This window comes from Rhinopithecus roxellana, chromosome 1, assembly GCF_007565055.1.
Source record: "Rhinopithecus roxellana isolate Shanxi Qingling chromosome 1, ASM756505v1, whole genome shotgun sequence".
Lineage (NCBI taxonomy): Eukaryota > Metazoa > Chordata > Mammalia > Primates > Cercopithecidae > Rhinopithecus > Rhinopithecus roxellana.
In genome coordinates this window covers 35,235,076-35,247,728 of record NC_044549.1, presented here as the reverse complement: position 1 = coordinate 35,247,728, position 12,653 = coordinate 35,235,076, and the positions used below count along the sequence as shown (strand labels likewise).

The 12,653-nt window shown below is 41.9% G+C and overlaps 1 protein-coding gene and 1 long non-coding RNA gene across 8 annotated transcripts in view; one reads left to right on the top strand and one right to left on the bottom strand.

Moving 5' to 3' along the window:
* Positions 1-10,175, bottom strand: part of LOC104680814 — a 37,560-nt gene extending 27,385 nt beyond the window's left edge. Inside the window, exons 1-4 of the long non-coding RNA XR_750510.2 lie at positions 10,031-10,175; positions 5,784-5,912; positions 4,739-4,797; positions 2,466-2,626 (exon numbers count right to left, since the gene is read on the bottom strand). This is a non-coding gene — a long non-coding RNA (uncharacterized LOC104680814). The remainder of the gene's footprint in view (positions 1-2,465; positions 2,627-4,738; positions 4,798-5,783; positions 5,913-10,030) is intronic.
* Positions 1-12,653, top strand: part of ZBTB20 (zinc finger and BTB domain containing 20) — an 831,659-nt gene that overhangs the window by 801,418 nt on the left and 17,588 nt on the right. For 6 of the 7 annotated variants that reach the window (XM_030941361.1, XM_030941349.1, XM_030941352.1 and 3 more), the window contains one exon: positions 10,108-11,712. In XM_030941361.1, the coding sequence (XP_030797221.1) occupies positions 10,128-11,712 (1,585 nt within the window). In that variant the 5' untranslated portion in view covers positions 10,108-10,127. Of the gene's footprint in view, positions 1-1,106; positions 1,144-10,107; positions 11,713-12,653 lie in introns of those variants that run through there. The other variant, XM_030941363.1, reaches the window with a different exon arrangement.

Sequence of the window (12,653 nt, the reverse complement as noted above, 5' to 3'; positions counted from 1 at the left end):
CCATTGAGCCTGGTCCTTCTGACTGCCAGCACTACTGCACTAGCTGGGTTTACAGATGCCCTCCACAGTGGTCCTTGCTGTTGACCATTGGCCCAGCCCTCAGATGATCACTGCTCCTCTCAAAGCAGTGCCTGTTTATGTCCAGCCTCCAGAAGTATGCCAAGCAGTTACCCCAACTGGAGCTGTATGCAAGTAGAGACCTTGCTACCTTCCCCATTTGAGGGAAAGTTGATTGTTTTTCTCTCCAGTAGTGCTATCCAATTCTCTAACTCCAAAGCATCAATCAACCTCACTCTCCTTACCCCAGAAGGGGCCCAGGTTAATAATTCATTTTAGAGAACAGAGATTAGTAAAGAAAACTCTTCAAGGTTTCTTCTTTAGGGCTTAATGGGCTCTGAAACCACAACTCCCTCTGGCAAAGGAGCCTATAAAGTATACAAAAACCTGGCGTTCTTTCCTAAAGGTGGAGAAAGGGGGAGCTACCTTCTCATTAGGAAACTTTTCTTATTCGGTAAGAATAAGCCAAAAATTAATGTCTCAGTTTATTACCTCACCAACCAGTGGAAACCAAGAAAAGAGAATTCAGGATGAACTCTAGTAATCACAGAAGGCTTCACAGAGAAGGAGGAAGTTTGAATAAGGTTCATGGAAATGATAAGACTTGGTGAGGAGAGAAACCACAATAACTGAAGAACTGCGGAAAAATTCAGAAGAGAAGTAAAAATGAATGTAATCCACATACAGGAAAACAAAATGGCCAACCTTTTGGATTAGCACAGAGATTTTATTTTAGAGAAAATCAAATCCAACCAAATCAGTGAAGTGAGATCAGATAATTTGAATGTTAACTATAGCTATAGGAGACCTCTATAGCTCAATGACTTTTTTGATAATATGTAAATAATATAATAAATATTATACAAAAGAATATATAAAGATATAATAAAGATAAAATGCCTACTTGTGATTAAAATAATTACAAAGTATGCCTTCTACTTTACTTATTTACCAGAACCACCCAAGGTTTTGAGTTCTATCTGACAGCACTTATTCTTCATCTCAGTGTAAGCTAAAAAGGAACTTATGTCCTATTCTTTCTTTTTAAGGATTTCCTGTGCCTGGTTCTATAATGGATCACCCGAGGTACGCAGATGAATTTCAGCTACTCTCTGAACCTAGCCCACACAAATCACTTCAGTGCTTCCATTTTAACCAGTCATCCAACAAAACAGATTTACCTTTTTCCTTGGCTTTTCCCTGTTGCTTTGGGATAGAAGGTCTTTACTCCTCAGTAAAATTACCTGTCATGGCTCAAGTCCATAGAGAAATCGGCCAGGTGGTGTGACTCATGCCTGTAATCCCAGCACTTTGGGAGGCCGAAGCAGGCGGATCACGAGATAAGGAGTTTGAGACCAGCCTGACCAAAATAGTGAAACCCCGTCTCTACTAAAAAAAAAAAAAAAAGCCAGGCGTGGTAGTGTGCACCTGTAATCCCAGCTACTCAAGAGGCTGAAGCAGGAGACTCGCTTGAACCTGGGAGGCAGAGGTTGCACTGATCTGAGATTGTGCCACTGCACTCCAGCCTAGGGGACAGAAGAAGACTCTGTCTCAAAAAAAAAAAAGAGAGAGAGAGAGAGAGAGAAATCTTGCATTCCCCTCCTACCAACAAACAGAGATACTCTTGAAAACAGTGGTCTCATTGGAAGCAACTTTTTTTATTTTTCAGAAAGACCCAAGCAAAGAGAACATTTGAGCATGAATTTGAAGACCTGCTTCAAAAGTAGTTTCAGAATGCCACAGCAACAGAGGACTAAAGGAAGTTCTATGAATTGGGAACTTGATGATATTTTTTGTCAGAAAACTTTTTTTTTTAATGACACTATTGAGTTCTGTTTTCTCACTCATTTAAGTCCAGACAAAAGTTTTCCCAAAGTCAAAAAATTAGTTTCTTACCTAACTATAATTCATCAGTGTGTGATGATATTCTTTAAAGAAATGCCATACTTGGGAGTTATACTGAATCTTTGAACTCACTGAATTTACAAATCTGGTTTTTTCTATAAAATAAGTATATGATGATGTAGAGACCACAAGAACAGATTATTAAGTAAGAAGATGCTGGTTTTCATATATTCAATTTTTAAATTTATGATTTCTTTTTAAGCAAAAGACCTAACTTATTAACTGTACAATTTAATATACAGATCCTTCTTTAAGGTCTATTCAATGCCAAGTTCAAACAGCACAACTTTGTGAATGTAAGTAGATCCCTTGCTTCATTTTTGTATCCCACCACGGATGTAGCATCTCTGTATTTTTGTTCCCCAGATTTAGTGAACAAAGGAAAAGGTTACAATAGGGCAGTAGCTAAATTTGTAAGAAAAGCGCTTTAGAGATAGAAAAAATGAAACTCCTAAAAGGTATCTCAAAAGGTTTACAATATAAGAGGATTTAAAGGCATCAACCTCAGATTTCATTGACTTTTCTCCTTAGTCCCAGCAGGTCTTCTCCCCCTCATTTCATTTCAACTTTGGAATGAGGGCATAAGTGTCTTTCAGAATGTTGTCTGGAATTACCTATCCAATTTCTTTATTCACAGAGTAAAACTTAATTTTCACCAACTGTACTGTAATGTAAACTTCAACAGTTTACCTCATTACAATCATTGGAATTGGATGCTCAAAGTATAAAAATTCATAAAGCATATAGCCTGATAATACTGAAGCATATAGCCTGATAAGACTGAAGTTTTAACTTATGGTTGGAATTGGTTTCCATAAAGTGGATGCTCAATTACTTGTTGATTGATTGATTATGCCCTCACCTCACAAGTAAGGGATTTAAAGTGGCTTAAAATAATATTCAATTGTTAATAAATATGTAGGAAATATATTTCTATATAACTACAAAAAAAAGAAATCAGAGTAGAGGTAAAATAAAGAATTGATAATATAATGAGGGTGGTGAAAATTTTACATAGAAAAGCATACCATGAGGTCCTACATAGTTGCTAAAAGGGGGCCTAAATTTTTATTCTGAGCTCCCTAGTAAACAGAGCCAAGAGGGAAATGTGATCAGTTATGATATTCACAGGTTCCACAAAGAAAAGCAAAACACAGCTTTTCGTGAGCACTGAGATCTGGGAGAAGTTAATTGATTAATATATGTTTCCAACATCAAAGATCCTTATGGATAAATTTCTTCCATTGATTTAGATTTCACATCATTTGTATCCTTATGGTTCCATTTACAGTGGGGTATTCTCAGTAAATATTTCACTAATGAATTGGTGAAAATTCAAGTGACCCCAAAAGCAACTTCATTCATAAGTCGGTTGTATTTACAGTTTTACAATATGGACAGGCATGCCCTCATCCTTTCTTAGAGATAACAGCAGACTTAACATAAAAAGGCAAGCCAAAGACCTGGGCTAACCAAGGGAAACTGTGAGACCTCTAAGGCCAAATAAAAAGACTTTGCTGGAATTACTTTCTCCTTTGGACCTGTAAAATCCCACTAGTAATGTAAATCTATTCTCAGCCTTAGATAAAGTACAAAGCTCTTATTTTTTGATGGAGTGAAGAGAGGAAAAAGAAGTCAGGAATGGGAGATAAGTCAAGATTTAGGGATGGGCCTGAAAAATCACAGGGCAGATGTTGTTCTAGTTCTCAATTTTGCCTCCTTGTTCCCCATACTTCAGGCTTAGTAAAACCTAGTGGTATAAGAGCAAAAAGGAAGAAAGGGAAGGAGGAAAGAAGTCTTGCAAGTAAACTATTTTTTTGGTTGATTAGATGTGTATATTGAGTTTATATTTATTTTTTATTCAAATTATACCACAATATCTAATTTTTAACAGTCAAAAAATGTTAAAGGGTGTTTTCTAATTCTTCTGTGGATTTGTCTTAACTGCCAAAAGGTATCTACACTGAGTAAAACAAAGTTTACTAAATAATAGTTAGCTACAACAGTTGTAAACAATATGGCTGCCATAATCCAGATTTCTGCTAGTATTAGTAGTTATCTATATTTCTGTCTTCCCTTTCAATCTTTTTAAAAAATCTTTCTCTTCTGAAAAGTAACTTATCTCATTTTAGCTAAGATTGTTTGCTTTCTCACACAAAATAGCATCAGCTCAACTTAAGTAAATGGAAAATACTAGTTCAACAGACCTTATGCATCAGAGAGTAATGCAATCACAAAGTTTGCATCAGTTTTAGAAGCTTTGACTATGGAAAGTAGTTACAAGTATTTTCAAGAGGAATGCCTGAATCTCAATCCATAGCTCTTAATTTGGGGAAAACACAGACCCCTTTGAGATTTTGATGAAAGCCACTGATCTTATTCCTGTAAAAGTATAAACATGTCCATTCATGAAAACTATACATACCCCCTAAAACCCAAACATAAAACCAAGGACCTTTAAATACTTTTAAGTATTCTCTAGAAATGTTCTATGAATGAATAAAAATTCAGGTAATATTAAAGACATACCCAATTACAGTATTGGGATCATAAATAGAATGGTGTTGTAAATACTGTAAACAAGTTAGCAATTTTTAATATCTTTGTCTAGATAAAATAATAAGTAGTGACTAAAAAAGCACATCCAGCTAGTCCCCAACTTTCATAGGTAGCCATTCCTGCAAATATGTTTGAAAGTCAAATTTCTGCAAGTGTAAAGTCAAATTTCTTCTAACTTCAACAACTGATGTATGTTTTATGTGAAGAATTCTATTACCAATGGCTAAAAAATGTGCTGAAATCCTTGATGGGTCCTCCAGACTGGGCTTAGACAATCTGGAAGATAGAGGAGAACCCTCATTGGGAGATAGCCCAAAACATCCGCCTTTTCACCCAAGAATGGGTCAGTAAAACTGTACAGCTCTCCCTCCCCTAGGCTGATAACCCTCCCTAGTCTCACTACTGAGGTAATAACAGCTGGGATATGCCAGGTATATGGAGCCAGTGTAGGAGAAAGAGATCTTGTCTGCTTGCCACCTTCCACATGCGTGTGTGATTTCTCCAGTGCTCCCAGCCACCGTCCCAAGACTGTGATGATACTAGTGAGATAGAAAGAGAGAGCAGGGTGGTTCCGGGTCATTTGCTCTGGATGGAACCTGTGAGCGAGAAACTACGATAGCTCCTCTAGTGCAGGGATTCAGCAGGATTCCCTTGGCATATATGAGGAGGTAAAGTAGATGTAACTGAGGTCTTACACCAGGCAGGGGGTTTGGAGAATAAGGGAGCTCAGTCACCAAAATACATCCCCCCTTTCTCCAGAGATGACTAACTCTTTCCTAGTGTGACTAAGTTGGCAAGCTGCACCCTGTTTCATATGCGGACCCACCAGCCTCATCTGGTGCCCCAAATTGAAAGCTCAAAGGCTTTCTGGCCCTGCCACTTGACTTAGGCTTATTAACTGGACCGAAATTTATATTGGTTTTCATTTGAGAGATGGTGTTTCCTTCCAAGTCCAGAGATTTCAAATCCCCATCCCCCTCTATAGCATCTTACCCTTGCACTAGTCTCATTTTATATATCCTTTTGCTCTCCTGATTGAGAAAGGACTGGATTTCACACCTAATTAAAAGAGATTGTATTGCCTGCTGTTTCCTTTCTTGCTCATTTTCTCTTGTGAGCAGGCAGCTTTTTATTCTCATGCTAAGTCCTATCCCTGGACCCCTGCAGCTTAAGGGACAGGCAGGAGCAAGGTTCCTGCAAAACAGAGAGTCAGGCCCTCTATCCCCAATTCCCCACAGGCAGATTTTCCCTTCGGTACTCACCCCTGCTTTAGCCCCGGCTGTGTTGTGCTCTCGCAGAACAGTCACTTAGAATACATGATGACGTTCATTACTGCAATTCCGTCCATGTTTCTAGGGAATGCCATCACAGGCTAACTCTATATTTTTACTCTAGTGAAAAGGAGGTAAGTTATTATTTTAAAACAGAGAACTATTTTTATCACTTTTTCATTTTGCCATCGGTTTTGTGTTCATAACACTGTGCATTTTTTACTTCAGGTGGGGAAGAATCCCCAAATACACATAATCACATAATCTATGTAAAGTTTTGTGGTTTTGTACAGTGTTGATGGGGTTGGGGTTTGGGTGTTGGTTTTTTTTTTTTTTTTTTTTTTTTTTTTTTTTTTTTTTTGAATAGCCCAAATGCCTATTCAGTGCCAATCTAAGAAAGAATAGAGTTAGCATTTTCACACCATTCCTTCCTATACACTCCCTGAATAACCATCTAATCAAGATTTGTTTTCAATGGGGGACAAATCTTCTACAGTAGATAGAGTATTTCAGATTTATTCCATTGGAATCTATACATTAATGTCCATTGGATGAAAAGGACATGCTCACAAAAGCCTGGACTTTGCCTTGCTGTGGCAGAAACTTTTTCCCACTGTATTAGTGTTAAAAATAAAAGAAAGCCTGGGAAAGGAATTGCCTCAGCATTGTGTGCTGGAGGAATGAGGAGCGCTTGAATGGAGAGGCAGGGTCCCCCTTCGCATCTGTACTCATATCAGCAAAAACGATTCAGCTTTTCATGACTGTTCACTGCAGTGTGGGGCCAGTGTACTCAGGGAGATATTTAAGAATTGTGTCTATAAAATTCAGCCAGGCATGTCACGTCAGGTTGTGAACGTGTGCAGGTTTAGGTTTGTCTCTGTGGTTTTTAATGAAGTTGGTGGCAATATTATCGCAGAAGTCTTAACTCAGACTATTTAGTAGATAACTTGATTGTTTAGATGAACTAAATTTGCAATCCAGTCCGGTCACTTTGCATTTTTCTCATGAAATTGTGTGTGTGTGTGATTATGTGTGTTCATTTCTCATCTCTGAAGGCAACCTTCATCATTACTTTCAGAGTCTTTTTTTTCTGCTAAGAATTAAGGTAACTCTCGATCTTTGGGCACTTCAAGTTTCATTCCTTAGTGATCCACTGTTATGCAGTGGAAAAAACATTAAGAGGCATAGGATCTAATCCCAACACTGCCATGTGCTACTGTGTAAAACTTTGGGCAAGTCATGTAGACATTTTGAGAGCCTCAACTTTCTCTTATATGAAATAGTAATAATAAGACTTGTCCTGAAGGGCTGGGCACAGTGGCTCATGCTTGTACAATCCCAGCACTTTCGGAGGGTGAGGCAGGCAGATCACCTGAGGTCAGGAGTTCGAGACCAGCCTGGCCAACATGGTGAAAACCCATCTACTAAAAATACAAAAATTAGCTGGGTGTTGTGGTGGCACACCCCTGTAATCCCAGCTACTCGAGAGGCTGAGGCACAAGAATCGCTTAAACCCGGGTGTTGAAGGTTGCAGTGAGCTGAGATTGTGCCACTGCACTCCAGCCTGGGCAACAGAGCAAGACTCTGTCAAAAAAAAAAAAAAAAAAAAAAAAAAAAAAAAAAAAAAAAAAAAAAAAAAACCTGTCCGAACACATATAGGCTTGCTGTAAGGGGTAAATGAGATGTTACGTGTAAAAGAGTTGTATACACTGTCAGATACTACGTGGATACTAATGATTGTGATAATTGTGATAGAGCTACTTCCCAGAATTATCTGAAAGAAAACTCTGTCATATATGACATCTCTAGTGTTATTGTTGTAACCAGTGCTGTCAGCAAATGTGTGTTTAAAGAGTGTTTTCACTTGTATAGAAAAAATGTAATAAATCTATCCTACACAGAGATGATCACAGACACAACCAGTTTTACTGCCTATTGTTTTAATTAAATGAAAGAGACCTTGGTTATAGTAAAATTGTATACAGAAAATTCTACATCATAGTGCCAGTTAGTTAGTTGTCTTTCTTCTTGCACTGTGACGTCTAAAAAAATAAGTTATTTAAGTTAGACAACTGAGGCTATGTCGAAGCGTGACAGCCTAGAAACATGAAAGCCATGGTAAATCACGGATAGGTATAGAAGCAGCTGGAGGTAGTGGTGGACAAAGCCTTTCATACAGCTTTACAACAGCTGTATGAAACAGCTGGATCCCTAAGGGCCAGACCTCAGTCAGGGGCAAACTATGCAATATAAGGAAGCAGTGAAGAGGGTGAACTCTAGAGCCAGACAGCCTGGGTTTAAATGCCAGTCTACCAGCAATTGCCTGTGCGTACTTGAGCAAGTTTCTTAGTTTCTCTGGCCTCAGTTTCCTCATCTGTAAAATGGGAATAATATCATCTACTCCCCATGGTTGCTGTAAGATGAAATGAAATCATATACATAAAGCAGTTAGAACCGTAACCCCTAAAAAATGTTCTCTTGTGATTACTATCGTGGTATGTATGTATATTGAACTCAGCAAGAACTTGAAATTTGGTCTGCTGCTGATTGAATTCCTGAACAGACCTTCCTGGGTTATTTGTGCCCTTCTTTGGGGCCATATTTTGTATTAACATGGTTAGAAGGGATTCACCTTAATTCTTTAATCTGGCAAAGAGAACTTGTCTTACATAAATAAAAACGATGGAATCTGTAGCCTAATACAATATTTTAGGCACGTTAACAGACCTGATAGAGTCAGAACAAGAAAGAATGCTCTTAACACAAATTAGTGCAAATTGTATTATTGAACATTTATTAAGTTAAGCTCATACCATGTGAGGGTGATTGAGTGAAGCAAGGTAGAAAAGCTCATTGAACTGAGTTTCCTGAACAAGTCTTCTATCAGAGTTTGAGGAGGTAGGCCTTCTTCCTGTCTGCAGGCTATTACCCCTCAGGTGGCTTCTCACAAGATGGAGAGACTTGGGTCACAAGCCAACAATCAGTGCTTGGGCCATTTGGTTTTGAAAGCCCACTCACTTCACTTTCTCAAGCTGATTGTTCAGTTGTAAAGGCCAGAGTGGGGAATCAGATTGAAGAATTATTTGCAGGGGAATTCTCTAGAGCCGTTTGAGAGGTGAACTAGAAAAATAGAAAAGCCCTAAGATCTGCTGTAGCCACCTGTTTTCTTTCTCATTCTGAATCCAAATCTTATCAATATTATCCCTTGTCATACAGCCTATGTTATAAGGGTGGCACTGGGTCAGGCTATCTGCAGCCTCCACATAGCTGTTGCCTTCCTCCTGGGAGCTGTTTAATACTTCCCTGTGGCAAGTACATAAAGCACCCTATTACCCAAGGAGATCATATATCCCACTTCTGGTTTACTCCTGCTATCCTGGCCTAATTATTCACAATGCTCCCTTTCACTCTTGAAAGTGCCCTGCTCGAATAATAAATATGATCGCCAATGTACTCTAGTCTCCTGGGTCAGAACTGCCATCTCTGACCTTTTTAACATTCCTTCTTCATTAAGCCTCAGAAAATTCAGAAAACCTTCCATATCACATGCAACCACCCTAGAAAGTGCTCAAACAGGTTGTCAGAGATGACAAGAAGAATGAGTAGATGCAGAAAGCAGCCATGGAGTGCCCCTTTAGCAAGCAGATTGCTTTCTGTAGCCCATCCATCATCCGGAAAGCATGGTCATGACTGTTTGGTAGACGTCTTAGTCTGGGTTGAATTTTCCACGAATTTTTGCATACATGGTGTGGGTTTTGATAATATGCCATATGACTTAATAGGAAGGGGGTTTATTTGTTAACTATGAATATGGTCACTGTGTATGAATAAAATAAGGGACTTTGATAAGTTGAGGGAAATGTAAACTTTCCCAAAGAATCTGGGCTTAGGCCTGTCTAAAGTGAAGGCAAAGTAAATAAATGCATAGATAAAAATAAAGTGGAGGTATAGTGTGCCATAAGAACAAGTCTTCCATTTGCCTTTCAGTTCTTTGTGGAAGCTATAGGAATAACAGGCAAATAAACCATCTGGTTATTAGGCCACTGTAACTCAGCCGAAGCTCTGGGCAATTAACATGGATACCCAAAATGGCTGCGGCGCTAAGGCCGGAATTGGAGCAAAATTCAAGGTCCTTTTCCCTCAGGCCATCGTACCTACAGCTTGTATGCCGCAGCCTGTCCATCTCCCTGCTTGCGTATGTAAGGGCAGTGCTTCTAGGAGCCATGAGCATTACTCACCTGAAACCTAGGTGTTACGAATGCAGCCAGCTAGATCTGACCCATGCCTATTTTGTGTCTGCGTTGACATGCTGCAGGTGACATCAGTTGCAAGGGGATGACCGAGCGCATTCACAGCATCAACCTTCACAACTTCAGCAATTCCGTGCTCGAGACCCTCAACGAGCAGCGCAACCGTGGCCACTTCTGTGACGTAACGGTGCGCATCCACGGGAGCATGCTGCGCGCACACCGCTGCGTGCTGGCAGCCGGCAGCCCTTTCTTCCAGGACAAACTGCTGCTTGGCTACAGCGACATCGAGATCCCGTCAGTGGTGTCAGTGCAGTCAGTGCAAAAGCTCATTGACTTCATGTACAGCGGCGTGCTACGGGTCTCGCAGTCGGAAGCTCTGCAGATCCTCACGGCCGCCAGCATCCTGCAGATCAAAACAGTCATCGACGAGTGCACGCGCATCGTGTCACAGAACGTGGGCGATGTGTTCCCGGGGATCCAAGACTCGGGCCAGGACACGCCGCGGGGAACTCCCGAGTCAGGCACGTCAGGGCAAAGCAGCGACACGGAGTCGGGCTACCTGCAGAGCCACCCACAGCACAGCGTGGACAGGATCTACTCGGCACTCTACGCTTGCTCCATGCAGAATGGCAGCGGGGAGCGCTCTTTTTACAGCGGTGCAGTGGTCAGCCACCACGAGACTGCACTCGGCCTGCCCCGCGACCACCACATGGAAGACCCCAGCTGGATCACCCGCATCCATGAGCGCTCGCAGCAGATGGAGCGCTACCTGTCCACCACCCCCGAGACCACGCATTGCCGCAAGCAGCCCCGGCCTGTGCGCATCCAGACCCTAGTGGGCAACATCCACATAAAGCAGGAGATGGAGGACGATTACGACTACTACGGGCAGCAAAGGGTGCAGATCCTGGAGCGCAACGAATCCGAGGAGTGCACGGAAGACACAGACCAGGCAGAGGGCACCGAGAGTGAGCCCAAAGGTGAAAGCTTCGACTCGGGCGTCAGCTCCTCCATAGGCACCGAGCCTGACTCGGTGGAGCAGCAGTTTGGGCCTGGGGCGGCGCGGGACGGCCAGGCTGAACCCGCCCAACCTGAGCAGGCTACGGAAGCCCCTGCCGAGGGTGGTCCGCAGCCAAACCAGCTAGAAACAGGTGCTTCCTCCCCGGAGAGAAGCAATGAAGTGGAGATGGACAACACTGTTATCACTGTCAGCAACAGCTCTGACAAGAGCGTCCTGCAACAGCCTTCGGTCAACACGTCCATCGGGCAGCCATTGCCAAGTACCCAGCTCTACTTACGCCAGACAGAAACCCTCACCAGCAACCTGAGGATGCCTCTGACCTTGACCAGCAACACACAGGTCATTGGCACAGCTGGCAACACCTACCTGCCAGCCCTCTTCACTACCCAGCCCGCGGGCAGTGGCCCCAAGCCTTTCCTCTTCAGCCTGCCACAGCCCTTGGCAGGCCAGCAGACCCAGTTTGTGACAGTGTCCCAGCCCGGCCTGTCGACCTTTACTGCACAGCTGCCAGCGCCACAGCCCCTGGCCTCATCCGCAGGCCACAGCACAGCCAGTGGGCAAGGCGAAAAAAAGCCTTACGAGTGCACTCTCTGCAACAAGACTTTCACCGCCAAACAGAACTACGTCAAGCACATGTTCGTACACACAGGTGAGTGCCACCCCACCTGGAGGCCTGGCAGCAGGGGCTGAGGGGGGCTGTGGGAAGGCAAAGTAAGAGAGCAGGTAGAAGGGAAGGTTTGGGATCATCTTTCAGATTTTAAACAGACCCCACCACAAGCCTCTTCTAGAAGCCCCAACTGTGTTCCTCCCATCATAAGAACAAAGCACCCTGCCACCAAGGGACATCATCACAGAAATCCTTTATGGAGAAGGGATATCCTAGGGATATCCAGATGGCAGAAGAGAAGACTCGGGGCATCATATAAGCCATATTCAAGTATTTGTGTTTCAGAGGCAGCATATTGTAGTCAGGAAGAGTTGGAGCTCCAGAGCCAGATGGCCTGTCTTTAAATTCAGCCATAGCCACTACTAAACCTTGTCACCTTGGAAAAATTACTTAACTTTTCTGTACTTCAGTTTCCTTGCATATAAAATAAGAATAAGCATCATACACCTTCCTTATAGTGCTGTTTTGAGAATAAATTACTACATGTGAAATCTTCAGGGTAGTTCCTAGCACATAATAAGTGCTCTGTAAGTGGTAGCTATTATTAAGATGGTTAAGAGGAGCAGACGTCCAGTTTGTATAGTTTGGCTCCAAAAGGTAGAACTAGACCAGTGATTAGATGCTATCAGGAGATTCTTTCCACAAAACAAAAGAAAAATTTTGTTAACAATCAGACCTGTTCTAATATCGGATAGACTGCCTTTATATGGAGTGAGTTTCTGTAATTAGAGGCATTCAAGGAGAGAATGGATGAACATTTTTAGGGATTTTGTGCACAGGATTCAGTCATCAAGATGGGCAACATTGTGTTTCATCCCTGGATTCTGTGATTCCAGAGCTAAGATCTCCTGATCTCTCAGCCAGTCCTTTTTCTTAGCTCCATAATGGGACAGAGATATGGAATTCACATAGAATTGGGCATT